Source organism: Archocentrus centrarchus, chromosome 4 (assembly GCF_007364275.1).
Source record: "Archocentrus centrarchus isolate MPI-CPG fArcCen1 chromosome 4, fArcCen1, whole genome shotgun sequence".
Classification (NCBI taxonomy): Eukaryota; Metazoa; Chordata; class Actinopteri; order Cichliformes; family Cichlidae; genus Archocentrus; species Archocentrus centrarchus.
The window spans coordinates 18,725,434-18,746,448 of NC_044349.1; the positions used below are offsets into that span (position 1 = coordinate 18,725,434).

Genomic DNA, 21,015 nt, shown 5'->3' on the forward strand with positions numbered 1-21,015 from the left:
GTGAATAGGCTGTAGTCTACAGGATTTATGAACAGGTTATACATAAATTCTACCTTGTGACGGGAATGTTCTTTCTGGCTCAAATTGAGTTGATATTATTCATGAGATATGTTTGACAGATTATAGGCTAACAAGTCATTTACAATAACAAGGGTGGTGTGCAGAGCTGTAGTAACCACAGAGGGAGATGAGCCATACCATGACGTTATGGGAAAGAGTTGTTGGAGCTAGGTTAAGGAGAGATGCAGCATGAGCAGTGAGCAGCAGTATGGCTTCATGCTGAGAAAGAGCACTACAGATGTGATGTTTGCTTTGAGAGTGCTGATGCAGACGTTTAGAGAAGGTCAGAAGGAGTTACCGTGTCTTTGTGGATCTGGAGAAGCCGTATGATAGGCTGCCAAGGGAGGAGCCAGAGGACCTCTAAAGGGAGCTCTAAAGGAGAAGTTCTTTGCAACATTTTAAATACCAGCAATCGTTTTTTTGGCAGATGATCACTTTTTGGCATGAGATAGCTAGGCATAGAGAGCACACTCAGAAATAATACCAGCCGTCATGGCTGCTAATCAATAACTTCAAGATTATGACGGACACAGGTGTGGCATAACTGGCTGTGGAAAAGATGTTCAGATGAAAGGTATGTGGTTGTAAGATGAACACTCTGCATTTAAAGTTGTGATATTGCAGAAAAGGGCTGGTGTGGTCTACGATTAGTTTTTAAGCCATTTCCCTGCATTCAAGTGGGAATTTCCTCCTCACCACCAGAGGGCCCACTGTTTTTTCACCGATTCTTCACTAGGTCACTTCCTGTTCCACCGGAAGTGATTATGTTAACGGGGCTGCTGTTTCCACCATACACGTGAGAAACAATCCAAAACAGACAGCTGGTGCAAGATGGACATTACAGAGGTCTCAACGAGCCAGGACGGCAAAGGTAAGAAGAGTAAGAATAAGAAAGCGAAGAAGAAGAGCGTGAGTCAGGAGGGAGATGGAGAAGGCAGCGGAGTGGAGGAGAAGAAGATGGTGAAGAGCGAGGGGGCCGTCGCTTTCCCTCCCACCTTCAGTGTGTCGGAAATCAAGAACAAACAGCGAAGACACTTCATGTTCATGAAACTGAAGCAGGAGAAAAGAAAGGTAAAGATAATGGCTGGAACTGTCGGGGGTCGGTAATACTCAGGTGCCAGTTTATTAGGCACAGTGGTACGTTAAAACTGCATGAAAGTAATCAGTTCAGTTTGGTGTTCAGGTGTGGACAGTAAATTCACACAGTTGCTGTACTGCTCATTCACCTTACACACAAGTTCATTGGTTGATCGGGTACAAACCACCACCAAAGATCCCAGGTGAGACCGCTAGGAGAGACAAACCCAGCCTCAGGGGGTCATAAGCTCGTGTAATGGTACTGCCGGTGTCCGGCCAAAAAGTGGTTGCAGCTGTTTCTAGGTCTGTTTTTAAATATGTAATATTGGTAAATAAGTTGTACTTAACAGGATTTATGAAGGCGTTACATATAAAATAAAGAAATTATCTGTTTTGCAAGTATCCTTACAACTCTGTTTTATTGTCCATACTCTGTTTTCTAAATGATAATCGATCCAGGCCTTTTTGACAATTTAAAATAACTTTATAGAACTTTTATGTTAAATTTGCTGAAATTTCATTGCAGCAACGCACAATAGTATTCAGTAGTTTGTATGGCCCCCACATGCTTGTATGCATGGCTGACAATATTGAGGCATGCCCCTAATGAAACGGTGGATGATGTCCCAGGGGATCTCCTCCCAGATCTGGACCAGGGCATCACTGAGCTTCTGGACAGTCTGAGATGCAACCTGGCTGCTTCGGAGGGACCGAAACATAATGTCCCAGAGGTATTCTATTGGATTTAGGTCAGGCGAGCATGGGGGGAAAGTCAGTGGTATCAATTCCTTCATCCTCCGGGAACCACCTGCATACTGTTGCCACATGAGGCCAGTCATTGTTTTGCACCAGGAGGACCTCAGGACCCACTGCACCAGCATAGGGTCTGGCAATGGATCAAAGGATTTCATCCCAATACCTAATGGCAGTGTGCCAGTGCCAGTGCCTACTCTGTAGAGTTCAGTGTGTCCTTCCATGGATATGCCTTCCCAGACCATCACTGACCCACCACCAAACCGGTCATGCTGAGTGATGCTATAGGCAGCATAACATTCTCCACGGCTTCTCAAGACCCTTTCATGTCTGTCACATGTGCTTAGGGTGAAACACTTCTCATCTGTGAAAAGCACCGGGTGCCAGTGGTGGACCTGCCAGTTCTGATATTCTATGGCAAATGTCAGTCGGGCTCCACGGTTCTGGGCAGGGAGCACAGGGCTTACTAGAGGATGTCTGGTCCTTAGACCACCCTCATGAAGTCTGTTTCTGCTTGTTTGGTCAGAGACATTTACACCAGTGGCCTGCTGGAGGTCATTTTGAAGGGATGTGGCAGTGCTCATCCTGTTCCTCCTTGCACAAAGGAGCAGATGCTGGTCTTGCTAATGGGCTAAGGACCTTCTACAGCCCTGTCCAGCTCTCCGAGAGTAGCTGTCTGTCTCCTGGAATCTCCTCCACACTCTTGAGTCTGTGCTGGGATACACAGCAAACCTTCTGGAAATGGCACATAATGATGTGCCATCATTATGTGCCATCATTATGGCACACATAATGATGTGCCATCCTGGAGGCTTTGGACTGCCTGTGCAACCTCTTTAAGGTCCAGGTATCGCCTCATGCTGCCAGTAGTAACACTAACCCTAGCCAAATGCAAAACTAGTGAAAAGATGAGGATGGAAAAATGTCAGTGGCCTCCACCTGTAAAACCATTCCTGTTTTGAGGGGTTGTCATATTGTTGCCCCTCTAGTGCACCTGTTGTTGATTTCATTAACACCAAAGCAGCTAAAACTGATTAACAACCCCCTCTGCTACTTAATTGACCAGATCAATATCTCAGAAGTTTAATTGGCTTGATGCTCTACTCTGGTTAAAAAGTGTTCCTTTAATTTTTTTTTTTTGGAGCAGTGACAATAATATAATACTTAGAATGGGTCTCCTAGTCCTTTTTATTTCTGAAAAACCAACAAAAAATACAGCAGTATCAGCATTCACTTCCATTCAAATTGGTAAAATGAGTCCCTGCAACCCTGAGTTGTACAAGCAGCTTAGAGAATGGATGGAAATAATGTTTTTATTTATTTTTACTTTAAACATCACGGCTTATCCAGATCATTTTTGACAGGAAATCACTTATCAACTTTTAAAATGATGGTTAACTTAAGGTTATACACACCTCCTTGAGTGTCATCTGTTAACTTCTGAATTTGTATTTCAGCAAAAGATGCAGCTGAGGAAAAAGAGGAGAAAAGAACGGGAAGCTTTAGGTGACAAGGTAAGGCTTTGTTTTGTTTTTGCCCCAAATATTCTTATGTTCAGTTATGACAAAATTTTATGACATATAAATTCATTCCACCAATAAATCACTTTAAAGGTGGTTTAATGGTAAGTATGGTGAGGAGTTCAGTCATTTGATTGCATCTCCTAGCTGACTTGGGAATGCCTCTGTGTTCATCCGGATGGCCTTGAGGAGGTGGCCGGAGAGAGAGAAAGAGAGAGGTGTCTGGGGCCGCATAGAGTGCTGAGCAACAGAAAGTGAATGGATTAAATAAGGCAACAGCCGTAATAATTATATGTACTTTTATTCTGTCCCTAATGTAGGCACCCCCAAAGGAGGTCCCCAAAACAATAGAAAACCAGAGAGTTTATGACGAAACAACAGTCGATCCAGAGGATGAAGAGGTACTAACTGGGCTGAGCTTCCTCAGATAGCGTTATCTCGTGTTTCTGAATTTGGATTAAGATGAATCTGATGGTGTGTGTTATATACAGATTGCTTTTGACGAAGGAACCGATGAATTCTCCGCCTACTTCAACGGCCTGACAAATCCTAAAGTGCTCATCACAACCTCAGACAGACCCAGAGGGGTGAGTGTCTGCTGTTTGTCATTGCTTGCTTGTTTTTATTCATCTTTTCTCATTCAATTGACAGAATCTGTCAAATTACAATATATTACTCTTGACCCCATTATAAAATCAAGCAAAACAGAGGCTGCAGGCTTAGTGGGACTACGCAGCATGTTATATATTTTAGCTTGTGTAAAGGTTTGAACCTTGTTTTGGATTTAGAAATCATTTCTAGTGTTACTGTAGTTTGATTTCTTTACCAAAATAAAGTTTACAGCTAGGAATGCCATAGTAGTTAAAAACAAAACAAAACACTGCCCTGTGTGTTGAACACAGTGATTTGTGTCTTGCAGAGGACGGTGAGGTTTTGCGAGCAGCTGGCCACAGTAATCCCAAATGCCCACGTGTACTACAGAAGAGGTTTGGCCCTGAAGAGGATCATACCCCAGTGCATCGCCAGGGACTTCACCTATCTAATGGTCATCAACCAGGATCGCCAACTGCCCAGTATCCTCAAAAGACAGCTGTGCAAGGAGAGATGATAAACAGTGCTTTATCTAGTATTTCTTATAAGGGAGAGATTTCCATATACTTAAAACCATTCATCTTTATTTGTTTAAAGCTTGAAGTCTCATCTTTGCAGTATGCTGTTGATGAATATGAACCTTGTGCAATCAAAACATGGAAACCTTTGGCACAGTGAGCTATTTTCTTATGTCAAAATCCTTAACCAGTAATTTCTAGATGGCTTGGTTCTCTGTCATTTACCCAACGGGCCGACGGCACACTTCAAAGTCAGCAGCGTTCGACTACGCAAGGAGATGAAGGCAAGCTCATGAGTCCAAACTCTTGTAAAAATGAAACCTGAGTTCAGTTATGATTAAGTTGAAAATGTACCATACAGTGATCCTTTTACTCACACAGACATAATATACAGTTGTGAAAAAGAAAGTACACTTCTTTCAGTTTTCAGGTTTTACACATCAGCTGGTCCTTAGGTAAGTAATGTAAATACAATCTCAGATGAACAACAGCACATCATGTTGTGTCATTATTTATTTAACAAGAACTAAGCTGGAAAGGGTTTTCCAGGAGAAAGCCTCTTCTCCTTTTCAAGAACAGATGAGGTTTGCAGGTTGTATCTAAACAAACCACAAGACCTTTGGTACAATGTCCTTTAGCCTTGATGCACAGCAGGCAGCATATCAGTACAGACCATTTATGGAGGGGTGATGATTTGGGCTTGTTCTGCAGCCACAGGACTTGGGCACCTTGCAGTCATTAAGCTGACCATGAACTCATCTGTATACTGAAGTATTGTTGAGTCAAATGTGAGACCATCTTTCTGACAGCAAAAGCTTGACTGGTCACACAACAGGATAATGATCCCAAGGACAGCAGCAGCAAATCTACACCAGAATAGTTGAGTCAGTCAGCCAGTCAAAGTCCAGACCTCAAGCTGATTGGAATGCTGTGGTGGGACCTTAAGAGAGTTGTGCATAAGCAAATGCCTGCAAACCTCAATGAACTGAAACAACACTGTAAAGAAGAGTGGAACAAAATTCCTTCACACTAATCTGAGAAACTGATAGTCAAACAGAAAATGATTACTTCAAGTTATTGCTGCTAAAGGTGGTTCTATGAGCTACTGAATAAGTGGGGTGTGCCTAGTTTCTCACACACTGCTTTTTGGCTTTGTTTTTGTAAAATAAATAAGGACACGGTCACGTTGTTCATTTGAGGTTGTATTTAAACAATTTTACAACCTGGTACAAACTAGATTAGCTTTATTAGGTCATGAGAATGAAAACCTTAGAACTGAAAAGGGTGTACTTGCTGCTTCACTTGACTCTAAATCTGTAGGGTATTCCAAACAGTGGGGAACTTTTTTTTGAATTTTTATTAAGTTTAGTTATTTGGCACCAACATCTGGCTCCATTTTTGTCTCACAGAGACGAGGCAAAGATCCAACCGAACACTACCCAGAGGTGATACTCAATAATTTCACCACTCGTTTGGGACACACCATCGGCCGCCTGTTCGCCGCTCTTTTCCCACAGGAACCTCACTTCATTGGCAGACAGGTCGCCACCTTCCACAACCAGAGAGACTTCATCTTTTTCAGATTTCACAGGTAAATATTTTTTCACTAAATTCTGATTAAACTTTGGTACTAATACTTTATTTTTCAAAAACATCCAGCTTGAATTTAGATGGCAAAATAAATAATTATTTGCATCTCTAAAAGGTACATCTTCAAGAATGAGAAGAAAGTTGGTATTCAGGAGCTGGGACCGCGCTTCACCCTCAAACTCCGCTCTCTACAAAAAGGCACGTTCGACTCAAAGTATGGAGAGTACGAGTGGGTGATGAAGGTGAGTGGCTCATTGCCTCGGTTGAAACACTTTTTCCTCCTAACAGATGGTAGCTTGTAGACTGCAGTGAAACTGTTATCATGCCGCCTGCATATTTGCCTTTGAGCAACCAATTTGCTCCCAGTTTCTACTTTGCCAGTCAAATTATTTCAGTCCAGTTCAGCATTTAATTGTGGCACATTAATAGAGGAATGGCTTTTGGTTACACAAGTTTTTCCTGTTAAGCTTAAATATAATTTTTCTGATTGCAGCGCCACGAGATGGAAGCCTGCAGACGGAAGTTCCAGCTTTGAGAAAATAAAGCCTTCCTCGTGGTCAGATGGGAATGCTCGTCTGTTATCCAAAATACTTCTGCTGTTTGTGGACTTACACAAATTGACTTTACAATGCCCTGGCAACTCTTAAACAACTGTTAAAAATTTCCTTTAAAACTATTATTTCCCATTGTTTTCCCCCCCTTTGTTTTAACATGACTTACTTGTGGACATTTAAGGGCTGAATTTGATCATTGGACATATTTTCTGTTGGACTGGAAAGATGCCTGAGAAGACATGCAGCATCCTGATCCTCTCTAAATGCTTCTTTTGTGTTGTAAAAAGTTGTTGTATAGTTGTGAGCTGCTCTGCCCACATATATGCAAACATACACCTGGTCCATCCTGGTTTGTGCAACAGATAAAAGGAGCTGTGACTGAAGTGCATTGTGTGACTGGAGGTGGTGAGATGGTTTGTATTTCACACCCAGTGCAGCTGCTTTTATGCGCAATGGTATTTTCAAAAATAATCTTGGATAATTCAAGCTTATTTCACATATGTCTAAATGTGGATATTCTTATTCTAATACAACATTTACTATGACTTTAAGGTGTGTAAATACCATTTATTTTTGATCAGGCATGAAAAATATACATTTCAAAAGGCACGTGTGTTAGTAAAGATTAGTTCTAGGCAAATAGCTTAAGACACATTTGTGCTAAAAACCACTTGGAAATGTTTCCGTATTAAATTTGAAGGTTTAAAAAAAAAAAGGTTAAAACAAAAAAAAAGTCAGTCGTTTGGCCCAAATTCCCTAACGCTCCTGAGTCGGTTCCAGTCCACAATGCAGGATCCTGCAGCCCCCCCTTCCATGAAGCACCACGATGTCCAACACCTGCGTAAATGTTTACATGCATTAGCAATACAAAAACTGACATTTTACTTAACATCACTCTACAGTCTTCCGTATTATTTACAATTCACAACAACAGTCACATTAAGGCACTTTATATTGTACGGTAAAGGTCTTGCAATATTATACAGAATCCCCAACAATCACACGGTCCCCTGTGAGCAAGCACTTTTTGACAGTGGAAAAACTCGCTTTTAACAGGAAGAAACCTCTGGCTCTTCCTCCTCTAGGTTCTGTCGGAGCTTGGCTCCCGGTGAGGGAAAAAGAAAAGCGCGGATAGAGACGCGACAAAAGGAGAACAAAAACTAGAGATCCCTGTGCTCTGAGGCAGGCTGCAAAGTATGTAAATGAACGCTTAAATACACATTTTTATAAATATGATGAGAAAAGCAGTTAAACCATTCTGGCAAACAGAATGATGATTAAAAAAAACTTGTTTTATAAAAGTTTTATAAAAACGTCTGGGTGACAGGCTGAGGAAAAACTTCCTATCCCTACCCGAAATTTAGAATTGAGGAATCTCCAGAAGTTAAAGTTGTGCATGCAATCATTGCTGTAACCTTAATGACTGAAATCGATGTCAAGATCCCAAAGCTTGCAAGGCAACATATCAGGCATAAAGATGAGTAGCCTCGACAAACGGATAGAAAATTGGTAATTGGTACTCGGGGTGGAAGAACAATTTCACAATAAAATTCAATTTTAAGCGCTTCTTCGTTGTAAGAGGCCGAGCTACATAATCCATTTCTGCTGGTTTCAGTTTCGCAGCTGTTACGATTACTTAGTTTTGTTTCTCATGGCCAAACGAAACATAGAAATGTACTTTATTTTTTCTTCACAGGACCAGAAAACGAGGTTGTTTAAACCGCAAAGATTACAAAAGGAGGCAATTTGAGAAGCCAGCTGTACTCACACAGGCGGCCTTTCGGTGCTATAGGAAGGAACAGACTTTCTGCGGTCTGAACGGGTTGTTGCTGGACGACATGCCGGTGAGCAGAGGATCCTGTTGGGCGTTCTGGAGACAAAACTGCTGCAGATCCGCTGCGGCCTGAGACACCTGTTGGGGGGGGGGGGGTTAAAAAAAGTCTTGGAAAGTTGGCTGTCGATGTGTAACTACTACGGGACACAACCGCTATAAACAAATGGGGATTCTTTTAATGTTCGATCGAGAAACAGTACACGCCCTATACTAGTAACGTAGCATTTTTAACAGTTACCTTCACTCTGTTTATGCCAGCTTCAAGGCGTAACTGTTGGACAATTTTCTTCATCGCTACTATGTTGGACGATCCAGACATTATTGTGCGGAAAGCTTTTAGGCTTTAAGCGACGAATTAAAAAACTTTAATATAAAAACAAAGTCGTTGTTGCTAGCTTGCTAACTACTTGATCAACAACGAACTTCCGGTTTTGTTCAAAGGCGTGTCAAGTGCTGCTGCCTTCACGTGAACTTCGAAAATGTCGAATTTTCGACTGATTTGCTGTTTTTCTAAACAATGGAAACGTCACCAAATAACAGTTTTTGTTACTTTGAAAACTAGAGAAGTGCAAGCGAGATTCAGAAATCATATCATCTGCGCCTTTCTTCAAGCATTCCCAGAGAGTCGCTCTAAATCCCACATCAAAAACACAACTTACTTAAAGTTTCTCATTGAACTTAATAATTACAACTCCCACAAGTACCCCAAAACAGCGCCAGATAAAAATAATTTATTGGTGCTGAAAATGTTTCCACACACTTTATCCAGTGACTTGGAAAAAATTAAACATTTACGGAACAGATGATCTCAGATTAGCGGCTGCTGCTTTTTTTTTTTTTTTTTTTCCCTGCAGCCATCAGCAGCAGGCATCATCAGCACCAGAGCAACCACTGCTAGCACTCTCATAAAAGACACTTAACTCGAGGACTGAGAGTGTTCGGTGTGTTTGGTTACTGCAGATTGTTACTTAGTAGTGCACGCCCTCAGGGCACAAAAACGGTCATCTTCCAGTATTTCTCTGGTTCTCCTCAAGTAGACTGAATGGAGCTTTCTTGTGGATCTGTGAGATATGCAGAGGACAGGAGACCGTCCAGCTGCAAGGTATTCTTATTTGTTAGGATGAACTTATTATGCAAACTGGCCATGTTGTCATTTTGTGTGTGTGTGTGTGTGTGTGTGTGTGTGTGTGTGTGTGTGTGTGTGTGTGTGTGTGTGTGTGTGTGTGTGTGTGTGTGTGCAGTTTGTGGAGCTCCATGTACTGTTTGTGCCAGCTGACCAGTGGAATGTGAAGCTCAACAAAGTCCCCGCTGAAGCCACAGAGAGCTTCATATCAGCCGGCTTCATCAGGTGAAACTGCTGCAAATGTTTTAATATAGAAAACTCAGAAATGGATGATGAAACACTTTTCAGTTACATCGCTGCTGTACTGACATATATTAAAGACACTGCGATCCCAGCATGTTGTATTGCTTAGGCTTTGTTTTTAGGAAAATTAAGTTATCTAATTCTCAGGCAACAATGCCAGACTACTTTAAAAATGTTCAGTGTTTTAAAAAAGTTGCAATGACACATTTTTCCCAAGTGTCAGTTGCAAAGTTACAGTATTATGGTTGCTGCACCTGTGCCATGTTTGCTTTATAAGCTTGATATGCCTCCTGATAGCTATTTTTTTTTTGTTTGTTTTATTTGTTCAAGCAAGCATTCAGCTTTTTAAAAAAAAAAAAATGCATGACTAACAAAAGGCTTTCGTGTGGACACAGTGCAACCAGTGTGAATAAATATGTTTTTGTCATGTACTGGTTTACAGCTCTGCTATTTGATACCACCTCTCCTTATCTGTGATGTTAGGGTTTATCCTGATGTCACCCTGAAAACTCTTAGGAGTGAGCTGGGCGCTCTCCTTGGTGCACAGAGGAGCGTCGACAAATTCTCCTTCCTTAAATGTGTGGGGCGCAGTCTGGCGCTGGTGAGTGCAGCTGGCTGTTTAGTGCTCTTTTATAGAGCTGGTTGTATTTCACGGGGCGCACAATAGAGGGAAATAATGCAGACAGCTTACCGTTCAGACTGAAGAGTGTAAAGCGTGTGTGGGCGAGTGGGGAACATACTGTTTTTACTGCCATGCTTTTTACAATTTCCAAATTCTTGTCTGCTGCAGGTCAAAAGCAAACAGGAGCAAGATCTGAAAGTGAAAACATTTGCCCCACCTTATGTATGTAGAGTCAGTGTTGCATACTTGCAATCTCACAATTTAATTTGATGATGCTTCTTTTTATGTAGCGGTTTGGTTCCTGTATTCTAGTAATGTGTTGTTATCACCTGTCGGCAGGCCACACAGCCAGAACTTTACTTGCTGCCCACTGTGGAGAATGACAGCAGTCTTTGCTCCCAGTCTCTCACCCCCGACACCAGCAGCAGCTCCCCACACCACCAGATCTATTACCACCCTCCCAGAATGTGTAGCCGGGCAACAGGAACAAAGGAGTCCATTAAATTTCCTCATATCCCCCAGTGTTCCCAGCAGCCACCTCCCACCCTCCGGCTAGAAGAAGAGGAGGAGGAGGAGGAGGAAGAGGAAGATGAGGAAGATCAGGACGATAGGAGTTACAGCTCTACAGAAGGAGGCGGAGAGAATGAGGAGGAAGCTCTCTCCTCCATCAGGAGAGCAGAGCAGGGGTGTTTTCAAGGGCAGAAGCAAAGGGCATCACAATTTATTTTGCCAAATAAAGGTAAAATTAAAGGTGCAGCTCATCAACATTTTCTCTACAAGAAATGCAAGTGCACCTCTGCATATTTGGACATATTCTGTTTTTTTTTTTTAATATGCCCAAATCTGTTCATATGTTTGCTGAAAGAATAGATTTCTCTCACTTAAAAAAACAAATTTATTTATAAGAACAAATGTGGTTAGTCTTCAGCTCTACATTGTTCCATTTGCAGGTGTTCAGCACTGTAAGGTTGATTCAGCTCAGGTAAAGGAGTTGCCAGACAAAGAAGAAACCTGCAGAAAGCAGAAACAATACCACAGAGGAAACAGTGCGGCCAGATATTCAGGAGTAGCCGAGTCCCTGGAGGACAGAGATTCAGGCTTCTCCCAAACAGACGGGTACCAAGCAGCCAGCACACCGACTTGAAGTTTTCTTACTGAGCAGGCACGACTGAAATGACCTGTATGTGTTTTTCAGGGTCGGGAAGTCCAAAGAAGGACACACACTGAAGTCCATTAGGAACAATCTAACAGCTGAGGTAAAAAAAACAAAACTCAGTCACAGTGTGGTTACCTTAGCATCTCCCTTTCAGTGTAATCCTGAGTGAGAGTTTTCCTGAAAAGTACTCTTTGTACCCCCCCCCCAAAATCTGGGCTAATCTTGTGGTTTTTGTCTGTTAAGGTGACAGAGTGTCTAGCCTTGTCTCAGCCTACTAGATGCGCCTCACCACGATCAGGTTTAGACTTGGCTGCAGTCACCCATGAAACAGCTGCTTCTCCAGTCCTTCACAAAAGCAGTAAGCTGAACATATCATCAGCCTTTATACTAATTATTTTTAGTACAACTGACATGCTTCTCCTTTACTAGGCGAAGAACTAATCAGTGAACTCAAGCTGGTGCGGGAGGAGAGAAAGCAGCTGGAGAAGACACGACAGGAGCTGCTGAGAAAGGGGAAAGACTTGTTAGCCCAGAACAGACACCGCAGGAACCAAGGTCGGTACAGAATCTCATGAGGAGTCATTAAATAATAATCAGTTTATTAACAGTATAAGCTGTTCATAAGTGTACTGCTACAATGGAATATCTCAAATTGAAGAAGTTTTATGCTACATTTGAAATTTGGATAAACTTCATGCATATTAGTAATTTTTAACTTATTGTCCAATCTGGCTGAAAATGTGTTTAAGCACTAACAAACAATTTTGTGTCTTTTTTTTGTTGTTGTTGTTGGTTTTTTTGTGAAATTTGTCAACTAAATTCTGTTACCGCCTTGGTCTTCCTCCTTTAATGTAAAGCACGTGACAGCTGGAAAAAGAAATATTTTGAAACCAAGAAGGCCACAGCACCATTGGAGGAGAACCTCAGAAACTTAAGGCAAGAACTGGAGACATTTTACAACAAAATCCTGCATCAGCTCCAGGCCCGAGATAACAGAGCAAAGCCAAGACAGCAAGGGAGCTCCTCGATAAAGGTACAGTCTAATCACTTTTTTCTTTTTTTTTTAAAGTGTCCTCTGAAGTAATAATATTAAAATGTCAATGTTTAAAAAAAAAGACCTCAGTTTTATCTGAAACAGATAAAACTGAGGTCTTTGTACTAGACCTACAAATCTTAGAAACATGGTGTCTGACCAGGTGCTTATTCTGGATGGCATCAGTTTCAAGGTTCAACATCTTGTGCCCTCAGAGATGCTCTTTGCATACCTTGATTGTAAGAAGTGGTTATTTGTGTTACTGTTGCCTTCCTATCAGCTCCAAGCATTCTCCTCGGACCTCTGACATCAACAAAGCATTTTCACCCAGAGAACTCCCGCTCACTGGATATTTTCTCTTTTTTTTTTTAACCACTCTCTGTAAACCTTTGAGATGGTTTCTGAAATACTCAGATCAGCTCATCTGACACCAACCACCATGTCACATTCAAAGTCATTTAAATCCCCTTTATTGCTCATTATGATGCTCAGTTTGAACTTCAACAGGTCATCTTGACCATGTCTATGTGTTTAAATGCACTGAGTTGCTGCCTTGTGATTGGCTGATTAGATATTTGTGTTAAAGAATAGTTGAACAGGTTTATGTAATTAAAATGACCATTCCTCTATAAACAGTTTTCCAACCATAAAGTTAATGTAAAACACTGAACACTGTTTATTTCTTACAGACTGAGCTCATCATTCAGATAATGACAGTGAGCCATGAGATTGACAACATAAAGAGGAAGGTAGAAGATGCCAAGATGAAGCTGGTAACAGAGATAAAGGTAATTGATCTCTGTTGGAATACCTAAGCTGGTTGGTTAAGAGAGATACCTTAAATAAGAGCTCACTTTCTTTTGTTTTGCATGAATGGTTTTGTAGCTGAGGAAGCAAGCTGCCACTGAGCTGAGAGCCCTGAAGGCTGAGCTGGCTCAGAAGAAGAGTCAGTCATCTCATCCTGGCCTGATGGGAAACACTGCACAGGACAGAAAAAAACAAGTCCAAAGCAGTGTCAACTAAGTCACAATAAACTGCACATGCCCCCTGTTAGTCTGGTTTCATCATTTCAGAACTGTATGTTACTTTTGATTATTTTTGATATTTGATGGAGACTAATTTGTTTGCATTGTTTTATAACGTTGATTTATGTCCATTTTTCTATGGGTCATCAGTAAGACGACAAAACACCACTCCTTTATGGAATTTCAGTGATTGGCATATTTATTAGAAACAAGGTTTATTTATTTTTTTAAAAAGTGCATAAATCTCAGTAAGCTCACTATGGTGGCATTTAAAGAGTGGTTGTCTTTTTATAGAATCACAGTTATTTCAGTTAGCAAAGAGGAATGTAACTGCAATCAAAGACAGCAGCAATAAAAGAAACAAATCAACTCTGAAGTGCAAGTATGCCTCCCTGAGTCCAGAGGAACACCGCACCCAATTTACTTAGCAACAAACTGAAGCGGGCTCTGGGATGGTGTAAATTTCTGCAGCATTGTTACATGTATCCCGGTTAGCATCCTAACAGAGCGTTCCACATCATTGCGGTCTGCTGCCTGGCGACCGGTTCGTCACTGTAGTCCAAGATGTTGGCATTCCACATGCCAATACCCCTCAGGCCTTTAGATTTCACTGCGTCTGCCTTTGGGCAAATACTCTGTGGGTCATCATACCAAACTTGATGAATTTGTCCATCCTGGTCCTGAGAGAGAGAAAAAGAAAAATTGATAATAGCACCAAAAATAAAAATAACACAGGCCTGAAGGAGGCTCCTGTGAATGGAAATGTTGGTTTGTATAAATCCTTCCATCCATCCAGCTTCTTCCACTTATCCTTGGGGCTATAGTGCATAGACCCTTGCTCCTTTTTTTGGAACATAATGTTTTTGATCTGGGACCTAAAACATTTTTCCTAGAAGGGTGTACAGCTTCTCTTTATAAAAAAAAATAAATCAACAAAACGCACATTTCATTTTGTAAACAATACAACACCTAATCTAATTAGTATATTTCTGAGCAAAGCAGAATTTAGCCTGAAAATCTGAAAGAAACTTAAGCACCTTGTAACTGAAGTAGGGAGCCTGCTGCTTGTCATCCCACAGCCTGCCAGACATTGAGCTGTTGACCTGCTTCATGATCCACTTGTAAGTTTTCTGTTTTCCAGCAGCATCACTGCAAGGGACTCCACGGAAAGGAACTTTCTCTATAGAGCATACTCCCTCCTGGTGTGAGAAAATATGTGACAGTGTGTTACAAATAACAAGCAGAAGTGGAATTTGAGCCAAATTTTGGTTTCGCTATACTGCTCTGTAAAATTTGCAGGATTGTAACGACAGTGCGAGATCACGCTCCTCATAATGAAGGAGTGTGATAGCCAGTTAAATGTGGCTCACTGACTAACTGAATGACAGTCTAAAGCAAAGAAAAAGGTTAAAAATGTAATAGCTCATATGAACAAGACAGCCTAGCTAGGTGCAGTTTGAAGCTGCACAGTAGCAGCTTCAAAGAGGTACATGTTAGCTTCAGCGTGCTAACCATGGTGCTAATCATGGTGCTAGATTAAAAAAAAGCATCATGAGTGGGTTTACCAAGTTTAATGGCAGCTATTCTGATACTTCAAATACAAAAATACCAACATGTTAGTGGTACTGTGAGAGAAGTCAGAGGATCAACAGTCATTAAGATATATTGGGCAGCATGGATGTCTATACCAGATCCATGCAGATGATGTTGAGGAATTTCAGGGGTTAATCTGACTGTACAAATTTCACTGCTATCTGTCCAGTTTCTGATTTATTGTCATTAATGAAAGAAGGTTTAGACTACTAGTTTTCAAAAACCTTCAAGAACAAACAAACTGATCTTTTTTTTTTAACGACGCTTACCTGAGAAAAGTTGAGGCATGGATAGTCATAGCCGTACCATGGCACTCCCATCACTATCTTCTTTGGATCGATCTTCAGATCCAAATACTGGTCGTAAGCTTTAAACAAAGACACAGGAATTTCATGTCATCGTCATAAGCAGATTTACAACAACAATGTTCCTTTCTTCTATTCATTACTACAAAACTGGACCACTAACCATCTAGCGTCTGATGGAGAGGAGCATTTGCCATTGCAATGCAGTCCCCTGTGATCTGGCTCTGCTCGTCATAGGACATCACAAACAGCAAGTCGCAGGATTCGGCAATAGTTACGTAATCATAGCAGCGCTTATCAATACATTTTGGGGACCACGCAACATCAAATGAGACCTGAGAAATCAGTAAAAGGTAAATATCAATGAGATGCAACTTTAAAAATCATTCAGATTGGGCAGATTGGAAAATGCTACCAGGACATCATTCATTTACCCAGTTTTGTCAATATGATATGCTTTTAGTGTTATTTGATTGTATATTATATATAGAAGAATTAGCAGGCAGATTTTCATGAAACTTAGTGGACTTGTGAAGTTAGGCTTTAGTATGGATTGAGTGAGACTGCTTTCTTTAAAACTGAGAGACTGGCCTTGGGAAATTACTGTTCTCTTCAAATGCCCAGTCATTTCACTTTACCTGAGAACCTGGAATCTCCCTGTGAAAGATCTCAGTGGTCTCTTTAACCAGAGAGGTCAAAGCATAGTACTCTGGTGAGCCCTCTTCCACAGCTTGTTCAATGTCTATGTTAATCCCATCCATAAACTGATTCTTGGCCAAGTTGATCTTGTCTGTTATCCACTCTGTTCTGTTGTCCTGGTCCACAATGTAAGAGAGGGGGACGTCACCTTTTTCCAACATCACAAGAAAAGAGATAAATGTACAACAACATAGTGCAAAAGTACTGAGCCACCCCTCATTTCTTTATATTTTGCTTCCAAGGAGGTAGACTCCTTTGCTTTTCTAAAGTGGTCTTAAGCAACAGTTCTCCAGGCTTTCTGAAGGTCTTTCAAAGTTTTTCTTTGCACACTGGCTGCTTTTTCACTTGTTTTCAGTTCAGTCCTTGTACGTGACCAGTTTTTTGTTTGTTAAGACACCTAACGCTGACCTACAAATCATTCAAGCATAAAAAAGGCACCTAACTCGAGTGATGAATCAGTGTTGTGTCTACACATAACAGACAACTTAGCAAAGAACTCATTTTAAATCGCACCTTTAGGCACTTTATTACTTGCAGCCTCTTGCAGAAACACAAAAACTGTTCTCATTTTGTTAGTAGAATCTATGAAAAAATACTGTCAGACACAGTTTGACAGTATTTTTGAACCAATAGGGTGAATCTCAAAACTTGGCATATATCAGCATGATGTGCAATGTGTCCTTAAAAAATAAAGGTGATCATAACAAATATTGACTTTCAAGCTTGTTAAATTTTGTATAAACTCTGCTTTTGCCTTTGCCATTGTATTTAGATTTGTGTTTGCACGTGTCAATAAATCACTGCACGCATTTCCCATTTTCCTAGCAAAATATGAAGAAATGAGGGGTGGCTCAAGACTTTTACACAGTACATTAAAAACAAGGTGCATTTGATCATTTGTTAAAAAGATTGTGCGGTGGGTGAATTTCTGTCCTAATAACGGTCACACGGATTTCACACTCTTACTCACAAGCGCACACGAGTGCGCGCACACACACACACACACACACACACACACACACAAACCAAGACTGTTTATTGGTTTAACCATGTTTTTCATATATATGTGTATTTTTATTTTTTCAGGTGCTGTTTGTTTTATTTTACAGTTGCAGCAGAAGGTGAACCATTGAGTTTTACTACTTGTGCTCTGTCCTTTTATTTATATCTTTTTCCCTTATTTTCTCCCCCTTTCTCTTTTTTCTTTCTTGATTCATACCAATAAATGGAAAAGGGTGAAAATATCACTGTATATTTAGGTAGATCCAGGCAACTCCAGTAACCTTTCTTAATGTAATGAAGAACACGATCTTACCTTTGAGGACTACCCGTGCACCTTTGGAGTGAGCGTAACACATGAGCTCAGCATCATATTTTCCAAACACTGCCACTGTCGTTACCATGCTCCAGTTGTAGGATTTCCATGTCTTTCCGCCCACGTCAAATATAAACACCTGAAAACAGCGTGACAACACACAGACACACACAGACAAGCACAACTGTAAGGAGTAATTTTTCTCACAAATCACCTCAAAAAGGCAAGAGGCTACATTTTTCTGTCAAAATCACTTTCCTACCACATCTACTGAATTCTGAACGCTGCAGACTATCAGGAAACAAAGCAGAGCTGAAGACAATGACATTATTACAAGCGTACAGTGGCATATTGGCAAAGCTAATGATGGTAATTTAGTGAAACTAAGGTCAAACCAGAAGTGTTAAGTACTATAAAGCAACATCTGGTATTTCTACTAAACAGCAGGCTAAAATGAAACCGAGGACAAAAATGACTTTTGACTGATTATCATCACTGACTGATGCGTTCCAAGCTTATAATTTTTGTAACCTTATAATGGTGTTCCTTCTTGGTCAGGGCTACCCTGAAAACAGATTTTAAACTCAGGGGACTTCCTGGTTACATAAGGAAAGAGCACAAAATCTACTAATGGAAGGAGAAGACATACCATCCCCCGTCCCCTGCACTGGGTCTGTGTTATTGATTTCTAATAAATCATTACTGAAACCATGTTCCCGTATGTTTTTTGGCTAACACAAACCTGCATTTAGCTGAAAAGGGATAAAAACTTGCTTATAAAAAAAACACTTAAGCTTTATGAAGTTAAATATATTTAGCTTTAACAGAAAAACCCGTGTGTTGCAACAGGGCTTTGATGTACCTTGTAATTGGGACACACGGACACACACACACACACACACACACACACACAGGGCTGGGGGCGCTCCTGCAACTGACAATGGCCAATGACAGATATTTGTAAAATATAAAAATGCTGAATCACTGGATATTTTTAAAGCAAGCTGCGCAGCGGATGTTCTTCAGACCAAATGGGCCTCAAAATGGGGAACTTATTCACATATAAACCATCACAAAACACTGCCTGCACCAATAAACAGAATGCTAACAATCAATTTAACCTTATATATTAATTAAAAAGGCTAAAAATGTGATCTTTTTTGTATAAAGTTTCTACACTAAAGAAGACTGTTAAGGAACTAACTTGAATCACACCTCTGTCATAAGACCCACTTTTATTATTACAGCCATGAACATCACTGTGTAGTAGTGTCAGCACCAAGCATCAACCTTGGTTTATTGCCTTGAAGCGACTGTTTGTTGTGATTTGGCACTATATAAATAAAATTGAAGTGAAGTAAGCTATTACACTGAATCGATGCAAACCCGCAGCGCGAGTTCGCCTGTTTAAAAACGTATTTCTCTATTTCAGAGAGGAGTTTCTCGGCTCGAGTAGCCGACAAGCCTTAAAAACAAATGTCAACACCAACAGTTTTAACCAGCAGCAGAGGTTATGGGATAAACGCCACCAAAGTCCGTGTAAATGCGTCTGAAATTGTGGTTGTGCGATATGAGCGGTTGTTCAAAAGGTTTTTATCAAGAGGTCAGCAAGCGGCGACTAAGTTTACCTCAAAGTCTTTCTCCTCACGAATCTGTTGACACAGCTCCGGTTTCTCACACGGGCACACGCTGGACTTACAGACAGCGAGGAGCGAGCACAAAATTAAAAGAAAGCTGTACATTTTTTAGGAGAAAGAGTAAAGTTGAGACCAGAGTAAACCAGTGCAACGATGAGCTTCCGTACGGTGAGCGAGATGGGACAAACCTCTGCTGTCAACTATCCGGAAACTACTCGGAAAATAAAATAACTCCGTTTTTCCCATTGCTGTAACATATACTTGTAACAAAGCTTCTTGGCAATAAATTCTTATAGCACTGGAAAGCCTGTTCATTTCCCCTTACATGGTGCCATATTTTTAAGGAAAATCCATGTGTGGGTTGAGCAGCAGAGTTGAGTATGTGGGTCGTACCCAGGAAAAACTTGCCAGACCGTCCCTGCCAGTGCCAAACAGCTTATTCTGCTACTAACGCTTGCTTGGTGTCCTTTATGGGATTGGATATTTGTGTGCATATTTTATTTTATTGTATTTTTATTGTGTGTTAAAGCAATAGAGAGTCAGGCTGTCCAAGGAGGTCAAACTAAACCTGGTGTAAATATTGACAGATATTTGTTCAGGGGCAGAACAAAGCTCCAAATGATGAACTCTGACCTAACCTTCCCAAATATGATATAGGTCAATACGACCCATTATCACCCAAGAGAGGGTGATCTGTTGCACAAATGCAAACACAAATATGTCTTTGTCGGTGTTATTATCTAGTGTTATTCTGTTCAGTGGTCCTGACTGGCTTGAAAAAAACTGTTTTTTTTTTTGTTTTTTTAGCTCTCAGCAGCAATGACCTCACGAACATCTTTACAGAAACAGGGAAACGAATAACTACACACTTCCCACAGGTTTGCCAGATCATCAAGTACTGCAGCTTTAGAAATAATCTCTTGAAGGTTTTGCTATTAAATGTCATGAATTTCTTTTTATTTACAGGCTTTTGAGGATGGCCACATGGTGGTGCAGGGGTTAGCACTGTTGCCCCCCGACCCTGAAAGGGATAAGAGGATGGATGGCCTTTGAGGACACTTTAATTCAATTTTGAATAAAGCCTACACATGATAAAACTTTTTAAAATGAGGAGCTACAGTCAGAATTTAGAGTACATTACTGCACAGAAACAGTATTCATGAAGGTCACAAACACTGCACTGGTCTCTGCTTTTGTCCTGCTAGAATTCAATGATCATTTCATTTTACAGCAGAGCCAAGATTACAATACATAACTGGGATTAAAGGATCCACCATATGATGGTTTTAGTCACATTTATCTGATAGATATGTATGTTCATGTAAACAGCAATTATTTCACACACAGAGTTTTTAATGGAGTTCCACTGGGTTCTGTGCTGGGACTGGTACTGGTACATAATGCATGCTTCCCTTAGGCAATTTTATTTAAACAAAACAAACAAACAACACTATATACAGAATTCCAACAGAGATAAGACAGATTACACAAATAACGTGTCTAAACTACAGGCATGTCTTAAAGACATAAAGGTCTGGATAACCTGTAATTTTCAAAGTTGTTGTATTTGGCAGATAGCTATACTGCAGTACTACTGTGTGAGGTCCTTTTACTTGTGCAGATTTGTCAAAAATAGCAACATCCTGTCTCAGAGTGGTGCTGAAAAACTAGTTCAGGCTTGTAACACTTTCTCATCAGCGTGTCCCTCCGTTTTCAAGATTAAGCTTAAAATCTTTCTTCTTCACAAACTTAGCACATATAATCATA

The 21,015-nt window shown here is 40.7% G+C and overlaps 4 protein-coding genes across 5 annotated transcripts; 2 read left to right on the forward strand and 2 right to left on the reverse strand.

Annotated features, from left to right (window-relative positions):
- The first annotated feature begins 230 nt into the window (after positions 1-230).
- On the forward strand, positions 231-7,046 carry rpf1 (ribosome production factor 1 homolog). Of its 2 annotated transcripts, XM_030727091.1 has the most exons (10): positions 231-634; positions 797-1,131; positions 3,348-3,404; positions 3,731-3,811; positions 3,902-3,997; positions 4,330-4,483; positions 4,721-4,803; positions 5,929-6,110; positions 6,225-6,351; positions 6,603-7,046. In XM_030727091.1, the coding sequence occupies exons 2-10, from the start codon at positions 892-894 to the stop codon at positions 6,642-6,644; spliced, it is 1,062 nt and encodes a 353-aa protein (XP_030582951.1). In that variant the 5' UTR covers positions 231-634; positions 797-891; the 3' UTR covers positions 6,645-7,046. The 2 variants fall into 2 exon arrangements, with proteins under 2 accessions (XP_030582951.1, XP_030582952.1); XM_030727092.1 differs by lacking the exon at positions 231-634 and having other exon boundaries at positions 795-1,131.
- Positions 7,047-7,209: 163 nt separating this feature from the next.
- LOC115778780 (guanine nucleotide-binding protein G(I)/G(S)/G(O) subunit gamma-5) lies at positions 7,210-8,960 on the reverse strand. Its single transcript, XM_030727093.1, has 3 exons — positions 8,736-8,960; positions 8,432-8,575; positions 7,210-7,500 (listed from the first exon to the last, which is right to left on the reverse strand). The coding sequence occupies exons 1-2, from the start codon at positions 8,814-8,816 to the stop codon at positions 8,450-8,452; spliced, it is 207 nt and encodes a 68-aa protein (XP_030582953.1). The 5' UTR covers positions 8,817-8,960; the 3' UTR covers positions 7,210-7,500; positions 8,432-8,449.
- Positions 8,961-9,401: 441 nt separating this feature from the next.
- Positions 9,402-13,826, forward strand: spata1 (spermatogenesis associated 1). The gene is made up of 12 exons (XM_030727088.1): positions 9,402-9,599; positions 9,739-9,845; positions 10,347-10,464; positions 10,654-10,707; positions 10,825-11,224; positions 11,436-11,601; positions 11,681-11,741; positions 11,885-11,999; positions 12,071-12,196; positions 12,499-12,674; positions 13,364-13,462; positions 13,560-13,826. Exons 1-12 carry the CDS (start codon positions 9,540-9,542, stop codon positions 13,695-13,697), a joined length of 1,620 nt encoding a protein of 539 aa, XP_030582948.1. The 5' UTR covers positions 9,402-9,539; the 3' UTR covers positions 13,698-13,826.
- A 53-nt stretch (positions 13,827-13,879) lies between these two features.
- Positions 13,880-19,436, reverse strand: ctbs (chitobiase, di-N-acetyl-). Its single transcript, XM_030727090.1, has 7 exons — positions 19,240-19,436; positions 17,612-17,750; positions 16,236-16,444; positions 15,761-15,932; positions 15,562-15,659; positions 14,737-14,898; positions 13,880-14,379 (listed from the first exon to the last, which is right to left on the reverse strand). The coding sequence occupies exons 1-7, from the start codon at positions 19,351-19,353 to the stop codon at positions 14,191-14,193; spliced, it is 1,083 nt and encodes a 360-aa protein (XP_030582950.1). The 5' UTR covers positions 19,354-19,436; the 3' UTR covers positions 13,880-14,190.
- Positions 19,437-21,015: the final 1,579 nt, after the last annotated feature.

Coding starts and splice junctions, on each gene's coding strand:
- rpf1 (XM_030727091.1), top strand. CDS start 892: ATGGACATTACAGAGGTCTCAACGAGCCAGGACGGCAAAGGTAAGAAG. Junction 3,405..3,730: donor GGGAAGCTTTAGGTGACAAG/GTAAGGCTTTGT, acceptor TCCCTAATGTAG/GCACCCCCAAAGGAGGTCCC. Junction 3,998..4,329: donor CCTCAGACAGACCCAGAGGG/GTGAGTGTCTGC, acceptor TGTGTCTTGCAG/AGGACGGTGAGGTTTTGCGA.
- LOC115778780 (XM_030727093.1), bottom strand. CDS start 8,816: ATGTCTGGATCGTCCAACATAGTAGCGATGAAGAAAATTGTCCAACAG. Junction 8,576..8,735: donor CTGGCATAAACAGAGTGAAG/GTAACTGTTAAA, acceptor CCCCCCCAACAG/GTGTCTCAGGCCGCAGCGGA.
- spata1 (XM_030727088.1), top strand. CDS start 9,540: ATGGAGCTTTCTTGTGGATCTGTGAGATATGCAGAGGACAGGAGACCG. Junction 9,600..9,738: donor GGAGACCGTCCAGCTGCAAG/GTATTCTTATTT, acceptor GTGTGTGTGCAG/TTTGTGGAGCTCCATGTACT. Junction 13,463..13,559: donor AGCTGGTAACAGAGATAAAG/GTAATTGATCTC, acceptor ATGGTTTTGTAG/CTGAGGAAGCAAGCTGCCAC.
- ctbs (XM_030727090.1), bottom strand. CDS start 19,353: ATGTACAGCTTTCTTTTAATTTTGTGCTCGCTCCTCGCTGTCTGTAAG. Junction 17,751..19,239: donor GTGAGGAGAAAGACTTTGAG/GTAAACTTAGTC, acceptor CGCTGTTTTCAG/GTGTTTATATTTGACGTGGG. Junction 15,933..16,235: donor GGGAGATTCCAGGTTCTCAG/GTAAAGTGAAAT, acceptor CTGATTTCTCAG/GTCTCATTTGATGTTGCGTG.